General features: G+C 40.3%; 1 protein-coding gene and 1 non-coding gene across 5 annotated transcripts in view; both read left to right on the top strand.

Annotated features, from left to right (window-relative positions):
- The first annotated feature begins 1,549 nt into the window (after nt 1-1,549).
- Nucleotides 1,550-19,041, top strand: part of PLEKHA8 (pleckstrin homology domain containing A8) — a 99,503-nt gene continuing 82,011 nt past the window's right edge. For 2 of the 4 annotated variants that reach the window (XM_023188365.1, XM_023188364.1), the window contains exon 1: nt 1,550-1,990. In XM_023188365.1, the coding sequence (XP_023044133.1) occupies nt 1,951-1,990 (40 nt within the window). In that variant the 5' untranslated portion in view covers nt 1,550-1,950. The remainder of the gene's footprint in view (nt 1,991-19,041) is intronic. The other 2 variants (XM_023188367.2, XM_023188366.1) reach the window with 1 other exon arrangement.
- LOC111523635 lies at nt 10,493-10,600 on the top strand. Its single transcript, XR_002725576.1, has one exon. It is a non-coding gene; the product is annotated as a U6 spliceosomal RNA (small nuclear RNA).

The following is a 19,041-nucleotide window of genomic DNA, read 5'->3' as shown; positions in this document are numbered from 1 at the left end:
GGAATTTACAGCCCGGTTGAGCCGGGCAGCTGCCAAGCTGCGGATCATCCAGTGTGGTCCTAGAGCCCGGGGGTTTTCAGAATTCAACCCCCGCGGATTTTGGGAGAGCGGTGGGGGCGCAGAGATAACCGGACACTCCTCCGGCTGATGTGTATCTTTGAAGAACCCCGTTGAGAGACGTAGGAAGAGTCCCGGGGCCTTATGAAACAGTCGGGGTTCCAGGAAAGTCTCGTTTACTCTCACCTTTGGAGAGCGGTCCTCCAAGATGCCACGATCCTAGGATTTTGCTATTGCTCGTAAACTGTAAAGACTGACATAGTGCGTTAGGAATCACAAAGCGCGTTCCTGTTGCATGAACCTCACTACAACCAGTAAGGCAGGTTCTTTTTTTTCCCATTAAAAAGAGAAGTAAATTTAGACCAGGAGAGATTAACTATCCTGCTTAAGGTTATTTGGCCCAGAAGCAGATGAGCTCTGCCTTCAAACCAGGTCTGATTCATTCCACAGCACCACGTCATGTTATGGCTGCTAATAATTTATTCCTTAAGTTACCTTAGAGGGTAAATAATGAGTTACGACTTGCAGACTTCCGCTTTAAAGAAGAAATGGTAATCATGGTTACGAATTGCACAGCCTCATCTTAGTTTACATTTTCTAGTTTTCTGTTTTTCGCCTGAGTTCAAAAGCAATGCATGTTCATTGTAGTCGATTTGGAAGAAATTGGAAAGCACTAAAGTGGATTTCCAGATAAAATTGGGGAGTCGAATTAAATTGGAATTTCAGATACATAACGAGTAATTGTTTTGCATTTTTATTTACTAAATCAGGCGACTTTACACTAAAGAAAAAGAAAGCTCGTCGGTACCACCAGCAGCCGCAAATAATTCTCTTAATATTTTGGTGCATGCTTCTGTAACATATACCTAAAGCGATTTAAATCGTATTGTACTCTTTTCTCACCTTCTCTTTCCACTTAATCTGTAGTTAACAGTTTTTTCTGGTCAAATATCCTTAGCACAGTGCATTTCCTCACTCCATGTGCATAGGAATCCCCCTGGAGATCTTGTTTAAAATGCAGATTTTGATTCTGGAGGTCTGGGGTGGGTGCAAGATTCTGCATTTCTAACAAGCTGTTTCTTAGGTGATGTCAATGCTCAGAGTCAGTGGACCAACACTTCCAATAGCGAGACCTGAGAGTCTGGACAACAACTGTTTACACTGGCCTCATAGTATTCTACCCTGAAATTCCAATCATCTCTTTACGCCCTATTATCGGCTACCTCAAGTGTGTGAGATCAATTAGGCAGCTTTGGAACAAGAACCCAGGGGGTATCGTGAGAGGTCACGTAGACCCCCAAACGTCAGGCACCATTTACAGTCAGAACTGTGCTCCACACTTGTCTCAGGGGCGTTCCTCCTCCCATCGCCTAGTCACCAGTCCGCGTCTCAGGACTCAATTTCCCTGCGTGCCTTGCCCACAAAGTCTGCCCCGCCGCCGCCGCCGACAAATCCCGGAGTGGATTTTCGGAAGGGGCGCGCGAGCGGCGCACTGGGCATGCGTGAGCGCGTCCCGGGCCCGGCTGGTCGAGGGTTCAGGTAGTGCGCGGTGGCGCCGCCTGCGACTGGTAGCTCGCTCGCCGCACTTCGGAGGCTTCGGCTGCCCCTCCGACCCACGTAGGGCTCAAGCTCGTGCCTCCTTGTGAACAGCGTGCCCGGCTTCGTAGCACGGGCTCACCGGCTGACTGGGCTTCTCGCGCCGAGGCCGCCGCAGTGACCCCGCCCCCGGGCCGAGGATGTGAGGCGGACCGGGCGTCCCCACACCGGGCCCGGGCGCCGGGAGTGGGCGTCTGGGCCGCGCCGGGTGATGGCCCTGCTGCCGGTGCTCCTCGCCTCCTGGGGTCTGGGGCAGTGAGGGGGCCGGCGGGTGTGGGCCGAGTGGCCGCGGGCGCCATGGAGGGGGTGCTGTACAAGTGGACCAACTATTTGAGCGGTGAGTGGCCGCGCCCGGCCAGGGGTGCGCTGGGGGCCGGTCCTTTGTCTGTGCTGCGGAGGGCGGTGTCTGGACTGGTCCTGGGGCGGGGGTCACGGCCCTTTCCTGAGGCCAGCGTGGAGCGGGAGTATTTCCCAAAGCAGTTCTCTCACGGGACCGTGTCACCCTGCTGGACGACACGGCCCTCTCTTGGGATTGGGTAAGAGCTGTGGCTGCCCTTTCGCTTCAAGGAAGGCTACAAAGACTGAGATTTGGGATGACTTGAAAGGCACGGTGCTCTCATGGCAGCGGGAGGAAGGCGCAGACGTCCCGTCGTGGGGTCCTCTGGGAATCTCTTGAATTTTGGCGAAGGAACCGGACTCCCTTGGCTCGCACCTAGGTTGGAAGGTTTCAAAAGAATGCCAGCAGTAACCTGGAATTCCACAGGGGAAAGATCCTTTATCAAAGTCCTCAGTGCAAACATTTTCCCTTTGTCACCTTCTGAGTCATCTGCGTGCAGACCAAGGTGTCAGAGTCCCAACTCCACAGTTTCAAAGCTCTGCACAAGGTTTTTATATTTTCTTGTTGAGCATTTCCTTTTGTTTTACGGACTCTGAAATTACCGTTAAATGAATGCAAATATTTGCAACTTTCTTGCCGTGCCTTACAGATTGGCTTTAAAATAGTACCCGCCCTTTTTGCTAGTTTGTGGAGGTAAAAGCTTCATATCTTGAGAAGGTTGTAACTATTCTACAGCTGTGAAAATTATTCAGAACGATCGTTCTTTTCATGTATGCAACTAGTATTTAATAAAAGCCTACTATATGCTGGAAACTGTGCTAGCCACTGTTTTGGAAGTAAACTTTTTATCATAGAAAATAGATTAGGTCTTTAAAATTTTAAAGGCAGTGTGTTTGAAAGCAGAAATGTTCCCAGTATCCCTTAGAGTGGGTGAGAGACGTTTTCCATTCTTTTGTGGGATAATTTTTAAAAGGTTGTAATATGGTAATGCGCAGGGTGTTTTAAGAATGGGTGTGTGTGGGAGGATCAGTTGGCATAGTAACTTCGAGGAGGTCACACAGCACAGCCAAAGGTGCCCCTGTTGGGCGTACCCAGAATCTCTTCCCTTTGCCTAGTATAATTAACAGTGAGTTCGCCTGTTTATTTTTTTCTGTAATCATTAGTAGAGCCTAAATGAGAAGAGGTTTTTCTTGTTTGCTTCAAGGACCTTCAGTGATGTCTGCAATTAGATTAGATGAGAGTAAGCTAGGCTTTGGTTTGGTGGATGCCAGAGGCACTGCTAACGTAAGGGGAGGAGGCTTGACCTGGCAGTTTTCCTCTTCAGGTCTCTTTAACCTCTCAGATGCATATACTTGAGTAAAATTTAGTTACTGGTCCCCTCAATCCTTTCCATTCATTACACGCACTTTTTACCTTTTTTTTCTTTCATCTTCGACACTCTTCTTTTTTTCCCATTCTTCCCCACTGCCAACTTTTTTGTTGTTTTGTGAGGTTCCCCCCCCCCCGAAAGTTTAGTCTCTTGATACAGTAACTATTTCCTGGTAGTGAAATGCTTTTGCTGTTACTGTTGCTGACTGTCCTTGTGTATCCTTCAATAAAGCAGAACTCTCTAGAAGGATCTTTTGGAATCTTTGTCTTGTGATTCCTATCTGTTCTGTTGGAAAAGTCTACTTTTTTCTTCCCAAAGTAAGAGAAGTTAATGCTGTGAGTGGTGCTAGGGTGGAAACCCTGAAGAAGAGGGCACTGGAGCCATTGCCAAAGACAGCTTTATGTGATGCTGCTTGTTTCCTTAACCCACGTGCCCCGTCCTTGTAGGCATACTGTTCATAGAAGCCCATCACGCCACTGGGTACTTTTCCAGATACACTTAGAATGATGGTTTGGCATATTCTCTCCTTTTAGGAGATAAATTTACTTGGGAAAGAAATGGTAATAGCCTAGGAGGATCACATGCATTCTTGTTTCCTCCACTCTCCACTTTTCTACTTGGTCTTCCAAAATGAGCATGTTGTGTTAGTGACAAGTTAGTTTTTCTTTTTCTGAAGCTTGTTTTAAAAAGTAACTTTTTTTTTCTTGTAGGTTTGCACATGGTAACTTTAAAATACATATAATCCCAATCCAAGTTTTTGTTCATTCTGAATTTTTCTCCAAAGGTAGTATATAACCCATGCCTCTGTTTGTGTGGTTTGTGTATTTGTCATGCTGACAGCTTGATATGGGATGCCATGTGTCAAATTTGAGTGAAGTTAGGAAATCAGTTTATCAGTTGGTGTTTTGAATCCTTAGGGGATGTTGTTAATTTCATTCAACATCTACTGTGCTAGGCACAGGGGAAGCAATGTTGAACAAAGCCTGTGCCCTTCTTGAGCCTACAGTCTGGTGGGGGAAGAAAGTTATTTATTGGATAAGTGGTTAGAACCATGTTTCATTGTGTGTGATTGGTTGGGGAGGAGGGAGGGCAAAGAGGCTAGTGCAGGTTGTTAGAGAAAGCTTCTTAGAGGAAAAGTTTAAGCAGAGTCTGAAGGATAAATCAAGCTGTTAATAGTTTGGTGGAGAGGCCAAGGCAGAGGTGTAGTTAGAGGAAGTAAAGAACTTTTCAGGCACAGGGAATGCCAGTGTCAAGGCCCCAAAGCAGAAGAGAGACGTGTGAGTTTGAGGAAAGGAAAGAGGACCCGTCTGGCTGAGAGCTGAGGAGAGTGAGGCTCCAACAAAGATGCAGGGGTGTGCAGGAGGCCAGATATTTCAGGGCCTCATAGGCTGGTTTAAACACTGTGATGTGATTGTCTGTGTGCATGTGGGTACGTGCATGTATGCATCTATGAAAGAAAAGTGATGAGATTGTTTAAAAGCTTACTCTGGCTTTAGTGTAGCATAGAATGTTTTCTGGTTACATCTTTATATCCTGCTGCATTTGTTGTACTTCACTAAATACTACGTATTATTATTTTGTGAGCTTCTTTTGCCTCTTGAATTTTAAATTGATAGATATTAATTACAGAAAGTTAGAACTCATCAAGCCCTGATAATAGCATCTGAGGTTTACATGAGTGTATTTCTAGAATGCAGAAAGAGAAAAGAAGTCTCTTTCTTTAAATGCTAAGCATATTCAGGTATTCTATCCTCCTTCAATGAAAAATTAAAAAAAAAAGTTTATGTGGATTTTCTTTTACAGTCTGGTGCCATCCTTCCTTTTGGACATTCCGGGATTTAGTGCCAGTACCTTTCTTCAGATGTTAGAAGATTAAACTTGGGATGAAAAGAGACTGAATTAAAAACATGTTACAGATTCCCACGTTGTGTGAGATATGCTTCTAAAGAAGCACTGTGTTTGTTAATTTGTGTCTTTCAAGACCTAAAAGTTAGTCAAGGAGTATCATACATACAGGGCTACACATTAATGCTCTAGAACACTGGTTCAGGAGTCAAAGAGACCTGAAGCCTGGCAAACAGTCCTATTACTGCCAACTGCAGGGTCACTTTAGCATTCTGAGCCTTAGTGTCTTCCTCCATGAAAATAATGGGATTTACCAGTTTATAATTATAAGAACAGTTAAAAACTCATTAGTACTTACAATGTGCCAAGCACTTTTCTAAACATTTTACATGGATTAACTCAGTCTTTGCAGCAATTTCAAAAAACAGTTGCCTTTATTATGCCCATTTTCCAGATGAAGACACTGAAGGTCACACAGCCACTTATTAAGTGGCTTCAGAGTCAGTGCTCTATTAGACAATACTTTTAAAGGTCCTTCTTGCTTGATCATTATGTAATTCTAGCTGATTCATAATGTACCTATATTTAAAGTATGTTTGACCTAGAATAGCAGACTCTATTTCGGGAGTGGGAAGTGGAGAGGAATTCAGGAGTGAAGAAAGCTTTGACGCCCAATGTTGTGCATATGTTTTGCCACAAGGAAATTTCCTAACCTGTACTTTCTGCTTTGTAGTTTTAGGTCCTTTTCCTGCCCACTCAGCTGATAGGAGGGCTGCTGTCGTGAACTCTAACCAGCCGCAGGCTGCTTGTCTCTCTCCAGCAGGTTAAGGCTCAGGCACATTGCATTACTGCATTCTGAAAATAACAAAAGCCTGCATCATACTGGCCAGGTGGTTTTCATTAAGGATGTGCTATAATTTTGTTTCCCCTCAGGTGGAGGAAGGTGACTCTTGCCCTATATACTAGTGTAAACAGTACCAGGAAGACATCTGGAATATGAGGCTTCTTGGTTTCTCAACCACCAGTCAACCCTTTTTGTTGTTAACATTTTAACGTCTTTATGGAGTTAATTCATAAACCATAAAATTCATCCATTTAAAATGTACAAGTCAATGATTTTAGTATATATAAAAAGTGTAACTATTACCATGATCAATTTTAGAACATTTTCATTATCCCAGAAAGAAAGCCGTACCCATTAGCAGTCACTCTACACCTGCCCTTCGCTGTTGGCAATCACGAATCTGTCTGCACAGATTTGCCTCTTCTAGGCAGTTTATATAATTGGAATTATATAATATGTGGTCTTTTGTGGCTAGCTTCTTTTCATATAGCATAATTTTTTTTTGGATAGCATGTATCAGAACTTCATTTCTTTTTATTACCAAATACTATTTCATTGTATGTGTATACCATGTTTTAGTTATCCATTGTCAGTTGAAGAACATTTGGATTGGGCTGTTCTTTTTGTTTTTGTTTTTCTTAATTATTATGAAATAACACTGCTGTGAACAGTCATGTACAAGTTTTTGTATAGATATGATTTCATTTCTCTTGGATATCTATAATACCTAGGAGTGGAATTGCTACAGTCATATGATAACTATTTAATAATTTGGGAGACTACCAAATAGTTTTCCATAGTGATTACACCATTTTACATTCTCATCAGTAATCAAAGAAGTTTCCGTCTTCACATTCTCATCAACCTCATTATCGTCTTAGTATAGCTATCCTAGTGGATGTGAAATGGTGTCTCATGGTTTTGATTTATATTTCTCTGACTTGATATTGATTATCTTTTTATATGCTGATTATCCATTTGTGTATCTAGTTTGGAAAAATATCTGCATTTTTTGCCCATTTGTTTGGGTTATTTTTTCATTATAGAGTTGTAAAGTTGTAAGAGTTTTTTTTTTTGGAGACAGAGTCTTACTCTGTCACCCAGGCTGGAGTGCAATGGTGTGATCTCTGCTCACTGCAACCTCCACTTCCTGAGTTTAAGCGATTCTCCTGCCTCAGCCTCCCAAGTAGCTGGGATTACAGGTGCCCACCACCATGCCCGGCTAATTTTTGAATTTTTAGTAGAGACGGAGTTTCACCATGTTGGCCAGGCTGGTCTCGAACTCCTGACCTCAGATGATCCGCCTGCCTCAGCCTCCCAAAGTGCTAGGATTACAGATGTGAACCACTGCACCTGGCCAAGAATTCTTTATTCTGGACATAAATTCCTTGTTAGATAGATGATTTGCAAATACAGTTGACCTATGAACAATGCAGGAGTTGGGGTATCAACCCCCACAGTCAAAAAATCTGCATGTAACTTTCAACTCCCCCAAAATCTTAACCAGTAGCCTGCGAACAACCAAAAGCCTTATGATGAAAAGCCTTATGAATAACTTTAACAGTTAACACATATGTTATATGTCATATGTATTGTATACTGCATTCCTACAATAAAGTAAGCCAAAGAAAGGGTTATGAAGAAAATGATAAGGAAGAGAAAATACATTTACTATTCATAAAATGGAAGTGGATCATCGTAAAGGTCTTCATTCTTGCTGTCTTCACATTGAGGAGGCAGAGGAAGAGGAAGAGGAGGGGTTGGTTTTGCTGTCTCAGGGTAGCAGAAGTGGAAGAAAATCCGCATGTGCACCCTTGAAATTCAAACCCATGGTATTCAAGGATCAACTGTATTTTCTTTTCTGTAGGTTGTCGTTTTCATTTTCTTCCTGGTATCATGTGTAACACAAAAGTTTTAAATTTTGATGTAGTCTAATTTATCAGTTTTTTCTTTTATTGTTTGTTTTTGGTGTTACATTGTCTTAGGAAACCATTGTCAAACCCAAGGTCATGAAGATTTACTCTTAAGGTTTTAAAAATAGTTTTTAGCTCTTACATTTAATTCTCATCCATTTCGCATTAATTTTTGTGTACAATATGAGGTAAGGGTACAACTTTTTTTTTTTTTCACCTGGATATTCAATGCTCAACTCTTTACCGTGTAATTTATGGTTTTAGTGATAAAGTCACAAGCCAGCATTGCACCAATGCTTAAGTGTAAAAGGTTGGAGTCAGAGAGCCCTGAGTTTGAACCTTTGCTCCACTACTTAGTAGTACTAATACCTTGAGCAAGTTACTTAATCTTCCTGAATCTCAGTTTTAAAATGACAGCAATAATAATAGCCGTACCTAGGTTTGTTAAGAATATGCAGTGGATATTTAGCTTAATGTTAGCAGTTTCTGGGTCGTGCCCGTTAGTGTCAGACACTCTGCAGACATACTCCACTGTGTACCAGGCAGGTTCATAGTTCACTTTAAGGGTAGGTTAATTAGATCACTGTTTTGATTAATGATGCCCAGAAAGTTTAGTCTCTGTGTATTCAGCCTTCTATTTGCAAGTTGTGGTTCCTCGTGGATTCTTTTTCATATAAGTATTGGCCATTGCTGTCTCTTCCATTGTGAAGTGTCTGTTCAAATCTTTAACCCATTTTTAAAAGTTAATTGTTTTTGTTACTGAGTTGTGAGAACTCTTTATATATTCTTATTTATTTATTTATTTATTTATTTATTTATTTCGAGACAGTTTCGCTCTGTCACCCAGGTTGGAGTGCAATGGTGCAATCTCGGCTCACTGCAACCTTCGCCTCCCGGGTTCAAGCAGTTCTCTGCCTCAGCCTCCCAAGTAGCTGGGATTACAGGTGCCTGCCACCATGTCTGGCTAATTTTTTTTTTTTGTATTTTTAGTAGAGACGAGGTTTCACTATGTTGGCCAGGCTGGTCTTGAACTCCTGACCTCGTGATCCACCCTTCTTGGCCTCCCAAAGTGCTGTAATCCCAGGCATGAGCCACCTCGCCCAGCTATATATTCTTAATTAAAAGTCCATCGTAGACCAGGCATGGTGGCTCACACGTGTAATTCCAACACTTTGTGAAGCTGAGGTGGGCAGATCGCTTGAGGCCAGGAGTTTGAGACCAGCCTGGCCAACATGGTGAAGCCCAGTCTCTACTAAAAATACAAAAATTAGCTGGGCGTGGTGGCACACGCCTATAATCCCAGCTACTTGGGAGGCTGAGGCAGCAGAATTGTTTAAACCCAGAAGGTGGAGGTTGCAGTGAGCTAAGAGGTTGCAGTGAGCCAAGATCACACCTGTGTTCCAGCCTAGGCAACAGAACGAGACTCTGTTGCAGATAGATGGAGGGATGGATGGATGGATGGATGGATAGATAGAGTGAGACTCTGTCTCAGGTGGATAGATGGGTGACAGAGCAAGACTGTGGCAAATAGATAGTGTAAGACTCTGTTTCAGGTAGATAGGATAGGATAGGATAGGATGAGATAGATAGGTAGGTAGGTAGGTAGATAGATAGATAGATAGAGATAGATAGATAGAGATAAGAGAAATAATGCCCAGAGAAATTAAGTAGTGTCCTCAAGATGACATACCTGTATGTTATGAGTCTGAACTTAAACCATGGTTTCCTCACTCCATTGTCTTGAGTTAAGGTGCTGGTAAGAAATATGAGAAGCACTGTGCAGGACAAATAAATATTTAGTTTGGTAGCTCAAAGCACACAGGAGGGGTGACCTACATCTTCTAGCAGAAGGTTTTAAAGATAATTTGATATAATGTATTGTAATTATAGTTAGTCTTCTCACCATCTACATGGTAGACTCTCCACTAGTCTGTCGCTCCTTGAGGCTGGGATCTTTTCTCTAAATCTCCAAACCTGACAAATTATAACTGCTCAGAAAATGCTTTGTGAATTAATTAATGGTAAATTAAGAAGCCTATAATTTAGCTAATGCTTGGTTAACTGTTACAATGAGGAGTGTTTCTTCTTTCTTCCATCCTGCCCAGCTACAGCAGAACTCTTACGGACTGACCTGGCAGAGGAACCCAAGGCTTTGCTGTCCACATCCCTGTCTGGAACTCCCCTAGAGAAGCTGAGGTTGGGGAGGGCTCTAATGGGATGAGGTATGGCTGAGCGCTCAGGTTGGACATTAGAAAACACCAAGGCTATGGAGGTCAGGGGTAGTAAATGAATAGCTCTGCTTTGCTTCAATTTAAAATGGTAGATTATTTCACTATTAACATCTCTATATAGCATACGTAATATATGATATCATAATATACATGGGTTATGAACATAGAAACCATAATTTATAATGAATAAGTTGTCTTGACTCAACATTTCAGATTGTCAGTCCTATCAAGACATTTAATTTCACTTTTTTTCTTGGCATTAGTTACTTTCTCTGTTTTTATTTTAAAAAATTTGTTTGGGTGCTCGCTTTGGCAGCACATATACTAAAAATTGGAACGATACAGAGAAGATTAGCATGGCCCCTGCGCAAGGATGACACGCAAATTCGTGAAGCGTTCCATATTTAAAAAAAAAAAAAAAAAAAAAAAAATTTGTTTGGAAACAGGGTCTTGCTATGTTGCCCAAGCTGGTCTTGAACTCCTGGCCTCAACTAATCCTTCTGCCCCATGAACCACCGTACCTGGCAGTTACTATCTCTTGAATCAGATTCTGGGGAAGATGGGAGTTTTCTGTTACTTTGTATTAGGATATGTATTAGGATAGGTTTTGAAAGCTGAGAGAGACTTCTAGGCATCATCTAAACTCCAGCTGAAATTTTGTAGAAAAGGAAACTAAAGCTGAAAGAAGTTAAGGGACTTAACCTTTTCTTTCTCCCATTCTGTTCTCCCTTTATTATGGTCTCTAATTTTTCCTCTTATTGTTAATGAAAAATCACCTTTCCTTCACTTTTTAAATTTACTTTTGGCTAACTTTTCTAGAAGGAGTTTAAATAGTCCCTTTTCATTTTTTTTTTTTTTTCTGCATTTCTGCACAACAGTAGTTCTTACAGATTTTTTTTTTTTTTTTTTTTTTTTTTTTAATCTTCAACTTTAAGTTCAGGGGTACATGTGCAGGTTTGTTACATAGATAAATGTGTGCCATGGTTGTTTGCTGTACAGATCATCCCATCACCTAGTTATTAAGCCCAGCATTCATTAATTTTCCCTCTTAAGGATTTTTAAAATTCACAATATGTTAATTTTTTAATTGTTTTTCCTGTTAAACAGTAAGATTATGAACTTCTGCTTTCCCAGAACACCTTAATTTTTAAGGCAAAAGTTCTGAAGGAACTGTGGTAGACTTAAAGGCAGAATGATATACTCTAGTGTGAGGCTAACTAGTAGGCATTCTACTAGTTGTTTATTAAAGAGTCATTATTGGGCCAAGATGTAATAAGCCCATTGTAATTATTACAATAAAAAACTGAACAAAATACAACAGTAGAATATTGCATTTTTTTCACATGCACATGGAACATTCACCAAGATAGACCATATTCTGAGCTATAATAGTAAACCTTGCCAAAACTTGTCAAAAGAATGTTCTGTGTCTTTAATAGAAGTAAACTACAAATTAATAACAGATGTAGAGAATCCTCTGAAATATTAGTAAATTAAACAGTACACTTCAAAGTAGCCTGTGGGTCAAAGAGAAGGTCTCCAAGAAAATTGCGAAATATTTTGAACTTAAAATGAAAGCGCAACAGTGGTTGGCCAAGGGTAAAGGGAGAGAGGAAGGCTTGATCACAAAGGAGTAATACAAGGGAATTTTGGGGACAATTTTGGTAGAGTGGAATTTTCTGTATCTTGATTATTGCAGTGGTTATTAAAGGACTGTGCATTTATCAAAACTCAGAATTGTTCGCCAAATAATGAATTTTATTTTATGTAATTCTTAAAACTTTTAAGTGTCTATTTAATGGAGTGCAGTTTTTCATAGTGATGTGTTTGGATGAGGCACTTGTCACAAGGCTGCTGCCAGAAAAATGAAGCGAAGCTACAGTACTTTCTAGTCAGAAGTGGGTATGACTCATAAGTAATTACTTTTGGTTTGGATCTTTAAGGGAATAGGAACATCTCCATTTAGAAATTTTGACTTAAAAACGGTGGTTGCTGTTGGGAAATTAAAAAAAAGAAATTTTTGTGTAAAGTTAACATGAGGTATGCCAGTTTAAATCCAAATATAAATGCATTTTTTGAAGAAAATTATACTCATTGAAAACGTGTATTGTTCAACATTAATTGAACCGAAAAGCCTTTTGGCTAAGATTTTTTAAGAGTAAATTTTACACAGTTGTTTGTCCATTAAGTATAGAAAGGCACTGCACTATGTGAGAAAAGAATAAGCTGGCAGCAGTTTTGGAATAGTGATTTTTAAATCTTTAATTTCTTTGAACAATGTTTTGTAGTTTTCAGTGTTTTACACTTATTTTTAAAAATTTATTGTTGGTCAGGTGTGGTCCTCACACCTGTAATCCCAGCACTTTGGGAGGCCAAGGTGGGTGGATCACCTGAGGTCAGGAGTTTGAGACCAGCCTGGCCAATATGGTGAAAGCCCGTCTCTACTAAAAATACAAAAATTAGCCAAGTGTGGTGGTGGGTGCCTGCAATCCCAGCTACTCAGGAGGCTAAGGCAGGAGAATCGCTTGAACTCGGGAGGCGGAGGTGGCAGTGAGCCCAGGTCACGCCATTGTACTCCAGCCTAGGCAACAAGAGTGAAACTCTGTCTCAAAGTAAACTAAAATAAGATTTTTTCTTAAGTAGTTTATTATTTTTGATGTTATTGTAAATGGATTTGTTTTCTTTCATTTTCAGATTATTCATTGCAACTGTACAGAGATACAATTTTAATTGTATGTTAGTCTTATATCCTATCTCCTTGCTGAACTTATTTATTCTAATAGTTTTTTTTACTGGCTTCCTTGCGTTTTGTTTTTGTTTAAATATGTAAGAGCCCGTCTGTGATTAGAGCTGGGTTTGCTTCTTTCTTTCCAATCTAGATGTCTTTTATTTCACTTATTGACTAATTGCCCTGGCTAAAAGCTTTAGTACAATGTTGACTAAAAGTGGTAAAAACAAACATCCTTGTCTTGTTTCCAATCTTTGAGGGGAAGCATCCTGTTTTTCACCTTATACACATTAACTATGGGTTTTTTGTAGATGTCTTTATCAGGTTGAAGTTCTCTTCTAAGTTTGTTAGGTATTTTTATTATGAAAGGGTGTTAGATTTTTGTCAAGTGCTTTTGTACTTTTTGTGAGATGATCATGTGATAGTTTAGAGCTTTTGTGTTTGCAGAAAGACCCAGTTCATGCAGGTTTAAAGTTAAAAGGGATGTTTATTGGTTCGTTTAATGGAAAAGTCTAGGGGGTGTCTTACCTTCAGGAATGATGTGGGCTGATCAGGGGGTTCAAACAATGTCATCCAGATTTTCTTCCTTCTCCTTCTGTCCCTCAAATCCTTCCAGTCCCATTCCCTTTGTGTGTGAATCATGTTTAGGTCCTATGTGATGGCAAACTGCTACAGGCAGCTGCAGGCTAACTTTCTTAAGACCAGAGAGAAAAGAAATAGTCCTCATTTCTTTATGCCTTTGCCCAGTCCCAGCAAAAGTCCCAGAATTCTCTCCAGTTGGGCCACTTGCCCATTCTGGATATCATTGAGGATAGGGGATGTGAAGCTTCATTTAGGCCTAAATCACATACCTACCCTGGAGCTGGTCACCCCCACCCAAACCCCATGGATGGAGTGTGGAGAAGGGAGTTCTCATCAGTGGAAAAGTACTAGGTAGATGCTGGATTGCCAAAAATTAAATGTCAAGTATACTTTCTGTAGTGAACCAATCCAGGATAATACAAAGTGTATGAAATTGGTATTTAAATACTCTTTTTTAACCCCCTACCCCATCCCTGGCAATGATAGCTAATATGAGCTAAAACTCTCCCCTGCTCATTGAAGTTTCATGTGTAATCCTTCCAAGCAGGGAATTTGGGTGATACCACATTGCATCTCTAATAGAAGATGGCATAAAAGAGGGTGGAGATTGGATAGGAAGATAGTCTAGTGGTCATCTAAGGGAGCAGGGAGTAGTTCAGACCAACAGTTTTCATCTGCCCTTTAGTTACCTTGACTGATCATTTCTGAGATAACTGCAGATTAATTTAAAATAGAAACTGGATTAATGGTCTGTTTTTCATCCATGCCTGTTTTCTCTACAATTCATCATTCTTGGGCTGTATCCCAGTTTCCCAGCAGTGGACATTATGAAAGAGCAGTATGTCCTGGTGCTAATCTGAACTCTCTCCATCACTCTGCATTTAAATTTTGTCTATTATGAATGAGATTTCTCTAGTCTCTTATGTGCCTTTTGAAACTGCAAGAATTTGTGCTTATAAGAAAAATGTTTCTTGGTCACAGTTTGTGTAGTTAGAAAGGACAGAATAAAATTGCCATATATTGAACATCCCTTGTATAATTATAACCTCTGCTAGGTAAATACAGAACCTGTTATAAGGAAGGTAATGTTTCAGTTGCTACTATAATTTACCAGCTACCTTTTTTTTTTTTTTTTTTGAGACAACATCTCACTCTGTCACCCAGGCTGGAGTGCAGTGGTGTGATCATAGCTTACTGTAGTCTCAAACTCTAGGCTCAGGCAGTCCTGTCTCAGGTGTATCTCCTTGCCCAGCTAATTTTTAAAATTTTTTGTAGAGACAGGGTCTCACTATGTTGACTGGGCTGGTTTTGAACTCCCAGCCTCAAGCAATTATCCTGCCTCAGTCTCCTAAAGTGCTGGGATTACAGGAGTGAACCACGGAATCCAGCCTTCAAGCTGCTTTCAGAATTTACTGCAGCTATGCTTTGGGTGGGGTTGAGAGCTGCTCTTCAACATTTTTCAAATTCTTGTAAGATAAAACTAGTTTCGTACTTTTTTTTCAATTTTAGGACACTTTTTTTTTCACATTGCTTTTTTTTAATTATTATACTTTAAGTTCTAGGGTACATGTGCACAACGTGCAGGTTTGTTACATATGTATACTTGTGTCATGTTGGTGTGCTGCACCTATAAACTCGTCAGCACCCATGTAAAAAACTCGTCATTTACATCAGTTATAACTCCAAATGCCATCCCTCCCCGCTCCCCCCTCCCCATAATAGGCCCGGTGTGTGATGTTCCCCTTCCCATATCCAGGTGATCTCATTGTTCAAGTCCCACCTATGAGTGAGAACATGCAGTGTTTGGTTTAATGTTCTTGCGAAAGTTTGCTGAGAATGATGGTTTCCACCTGCACCCATGTCCCTACAAAGGACACGAACTCATCCTTTTTTATGGCTGCATCGTATTCCATAGTGTGTATGTGCCACATTTTCTTAATCCAGTCTGTCACTGATAGACATTTGGGTTGATTCCAAGTCTTTGCTATTGTGAATAGTGCCGCAATAAACATACGTGTACATGTGTCTTTATAGCAGCATGATTTATAATCCTTTGGGTATATACACAGTAATGCGATGACTGGGTCATATGGTATTTCTAGTTCTAGATCCTTGAGGAATCGCCATACTGTTTTCCACAATGGTTGAACTAGTTTACAATCCCACCAACAGTGTAAAAGTGTTCTTATTTCTCCACATCCTCTCCAGCACCTGTTGTTTCCTGACTCTTTAATGATGGCCATTCTAACTGGTGTGAGATGGTATCTCATTGTGGTTTTGATTTGCATTTCTCTGATGGTCAGTGATGACGAGCATTTTTTCATGTGCCTGTTGGCTGTATGAATGTCTTCTTTTCACAAGTGTCTGTTCATATCCTTTGCCCACTTTTTGATGGGGTTGTTTGTTTTTTTCTTGTAAATTTGTTTGAGTTCTTTGTAGGTTCTGGGTATTTAGCCCTTTGTCAGATGAGTAGATTGCAAAAATTTTCTCCCATTCTGTAGGTTGCCTGTTCACTCTGATGGTAGTTTCTTTTGCTGTGCAGAAGCTCTTTAGTTTAATTAGATCCCATTTGTCAATTTTGGCTTTTGTTGCCGTTGCTTTTGGTGTTTTAGACGTGAAGTCCTTACCCATGCCTATGTCCTGAATAGTATTACCTAGGTTTTCTTCTAGGGTTTTTATGGTATTAGGTCTAACATTTAAGTCTCTAATCCATCTTGAATTAATTTTTGTATAAGGAGTAAAGAAAGGATCCAGTTTCAGCTTTCTGCTTATGGCTAGCCAGTTTTCCCAGCATCATTTATTAAATAGGGAATCCTTTCCCCATTTCTTGTTTTTCTCAGGTTTGTCAAAGATCAGATGGCTGTAGATGTGTGGTATTATTTCTGAGGGCTCTATTTTGTTCCATTGGTCTATATCTTTGTTTTGGTAACAGTACCATGCTGTTTTGGTTATTGTAGCCTTGTAGTATAGTTTGAAGTCAGGTAGCGTGATGCCTCCAGCTTTCTTCTTTTGGCTTAGGATTGTCTTGGCAATGCAGGCTCTTTTTTGGTTCCATATGAACTTTAAAGCATTTTTTTTCCAATTCCGTGAAGAAAGTCATTGGTAGCTTGGTGGGGATGGCATTGAATCTATAAATTACCTTGGGCAGTATGGCCATTTTCACGATATTGATTCTTCCTATCCATGAGCATGGTATGTTCTTCCATTTGTTTGTGTCCTCTTTTATTTCACTGAGCAATTGGTTTGTAGTTCTCCTTGAAGAGGTCCTTTACATCCCTTGTAAATTGGATTCCTAGGTATTTTATTCTCTTTGAAGCAATTGTGAATGGGAGTTCATTCACGATTTGGCTCTCTGTTTGTCTGTTACGGGTGTATAAGAATGCTTGTGATTTTTGCACATTAATTTTGTATCCTGAGACTTTGCTGAAGTTGCTTATCATTTTAAGGAGATTTTGGGCTGAGATGATAGGGTTTTCTAAATATACAATCATGTCATCTGCAAACAGGGACAATTTGACTTCTTCTTTTCCTAACTGAATACCCTTGATTTCTTTCTCTTGCCTGATTGCCCTAGCCAGAACTTCCAACACTATGTTGAATAGGAGTGGTGAGAGAGGGCATCCCTGTCTTGTGCCAGTTTTCAAAGGGAATGCTTCCAGTTTTTGCCCATTCAGTATGATATTGGCTGTGGGTTTGTCATAAATAGCTCTTATTATTTTGAGATACGTTCCATCAATACCGAATTTATTGAGTCTTTTTAGCATGAAGGGCTGTTGAATTTTGTCAAAGGCCTTTTCTGCATCTATTGAGATAATCATGTGGTTTTTGTCTTTGGTTCTGTTTATATGCTGGATTACATTTATTGATTTGCGAATGTTGAACCAGCCTTGCATCCCAGGGATGAAGCCCACTTGATCATGGTGGATAAGCTTTTTGATGTGCTGCTGGATTTGGTTTGCCAGTATTTTATTGAGGATTTTTGCATCGATGTTCATCAGGGATATTGGTTTAAAATTCTCTTTTTTTGTTGTGTCTCTGCCAGGTTTTGGTATTGGAATAGTTTCAGAAGGAATGGTACCAGCTCCTCCTTGTACCTCTGGTAGAATTCGACTGTGAATCTGTCTGGTCCTGGACTTTTTTTGGTTGGTAGGCTCTTAATTATTGCCTCAATTTCAGAGCCTGCTATTGGTCTATTCAGGGATTCAACTTCTTCCTGGTTTAGTCTTGGGAGAGTGTAAGTGTCCAGGAAATTATGCATTTCTTCTAGGTTTTTTATTTGCGTAGAGGTGTTTATAGTATTCTCTGATGGTAGTTTGTATTTCTGTGGGGTTGGTGGTGATATCCCCTTTATCATTTTTTATTGTGTCTATTTGATTCTTCTCTCTTTTCTTCTTTATTAGTCTTGCTAGTGGTCTATCAATTTCGTTGATCTTTTCAAAGAACCAACTCCTGGATTCATTGATTTTTTTGGAGGGTTTTTTGTGTCTCTATCTCCTTCAGTTCTGCTCTGATCTTACTTATTTCTTGCCTTCTGCTAGCTTTTGAATGTGTTTGCTCTTGCTTCTCTAGTTCTTTTAATTGTGATGTGAAGGTGTCAATTTTAGATCGTTCCTGCTTTTTCTTGTGGGCATGTAGTGCTATAAATTTCCCTCTGCACACTGCTTTGAATGTGTCCCAGAGATTCTGGTATGTTGTGTCTTTGTTCTCATTGGTTTCAAAGAACATCTTTATTTCTGCCTTCATTTCGTTATGTACCCAGTAGTCATTCAGGAGCAGGTTGTTCAGTTTCCGTGTAGTTGAGCGGTTTTGATTGAGTTTCTTAGTCCTGAGTTCTAGTTTGATTACACTGTGGTCTGAGAGATAGTTTGTTATAATTTCTGCCCTTTTACATTTGCTGAGGAGTGCTTTATTTCCAACTATGTGGTCAACTTTGGAATAAGTGTGATGTGGTGCTGGGAAGAATGTATATTCTGTTGATTTGGAGTGGAGAGTTCTGCAGATGTCTATTAGGTCCGCTTGGTGCAGAGTTGAGTTCAGTTCCTGGATATCCTTGTTAACTTTCTGTCTCGTTGATCTGTCTAATGTTGACAGTGGGGTGTTGAAGTCTCCCATTATTATTGTGTGGGAGTCTAAGTCTCTTTGTAAGTCTCTAAGGACTTGCTTTATGAATCTGGGTGCACCTGTATTGGGTGCATATATATTTAGGATAGTTAGCTCTTCCTGTTGAATTGATCCCTTTACCATTATGTAATGGCCTTCTTTGTCTCTTTTGATCTTTGATGGTTTAAAGTCTGTTTTATCAGAGACTAGGATTGGAACCCCTGCTTTTTTTTGTTCTCCATTTGCTTGGTAGATCTTCCTCCATCCCTTTATTTTGAGCCTATGTATGTCTCTGCACATGAGATGGGTCTCCTGAATACAGCAAACTGATGGGTCTTGACTCTTTATCCAATTTGCCAGTCTTAGTCTTTTTTTTTTTTTTTTTTTTTTTGAGACAGAGTCTTGCTCAGTTGCCCAGTCTGGAGTGCAGTGGCACGAT

Source organism: Piliocolobus tephrosceles, chromosome 8 (genome assembly GCF_002776525.5).
Source record: "Piliocolobus tephrosceles isolate RC106 chromosome 8, ASM277652v3, whole genome shotgun sequence".
NCBI classification, from domain to species: Eukaryota; Metazoa; Chordata; class Mammalia; order Primates; family Cercopithecidae; genus Piliocolobus; species Piliocolobus tephrosceles.
This window is presented reverse-complemented; position numbering and strand designations above follow the sequence as displayed.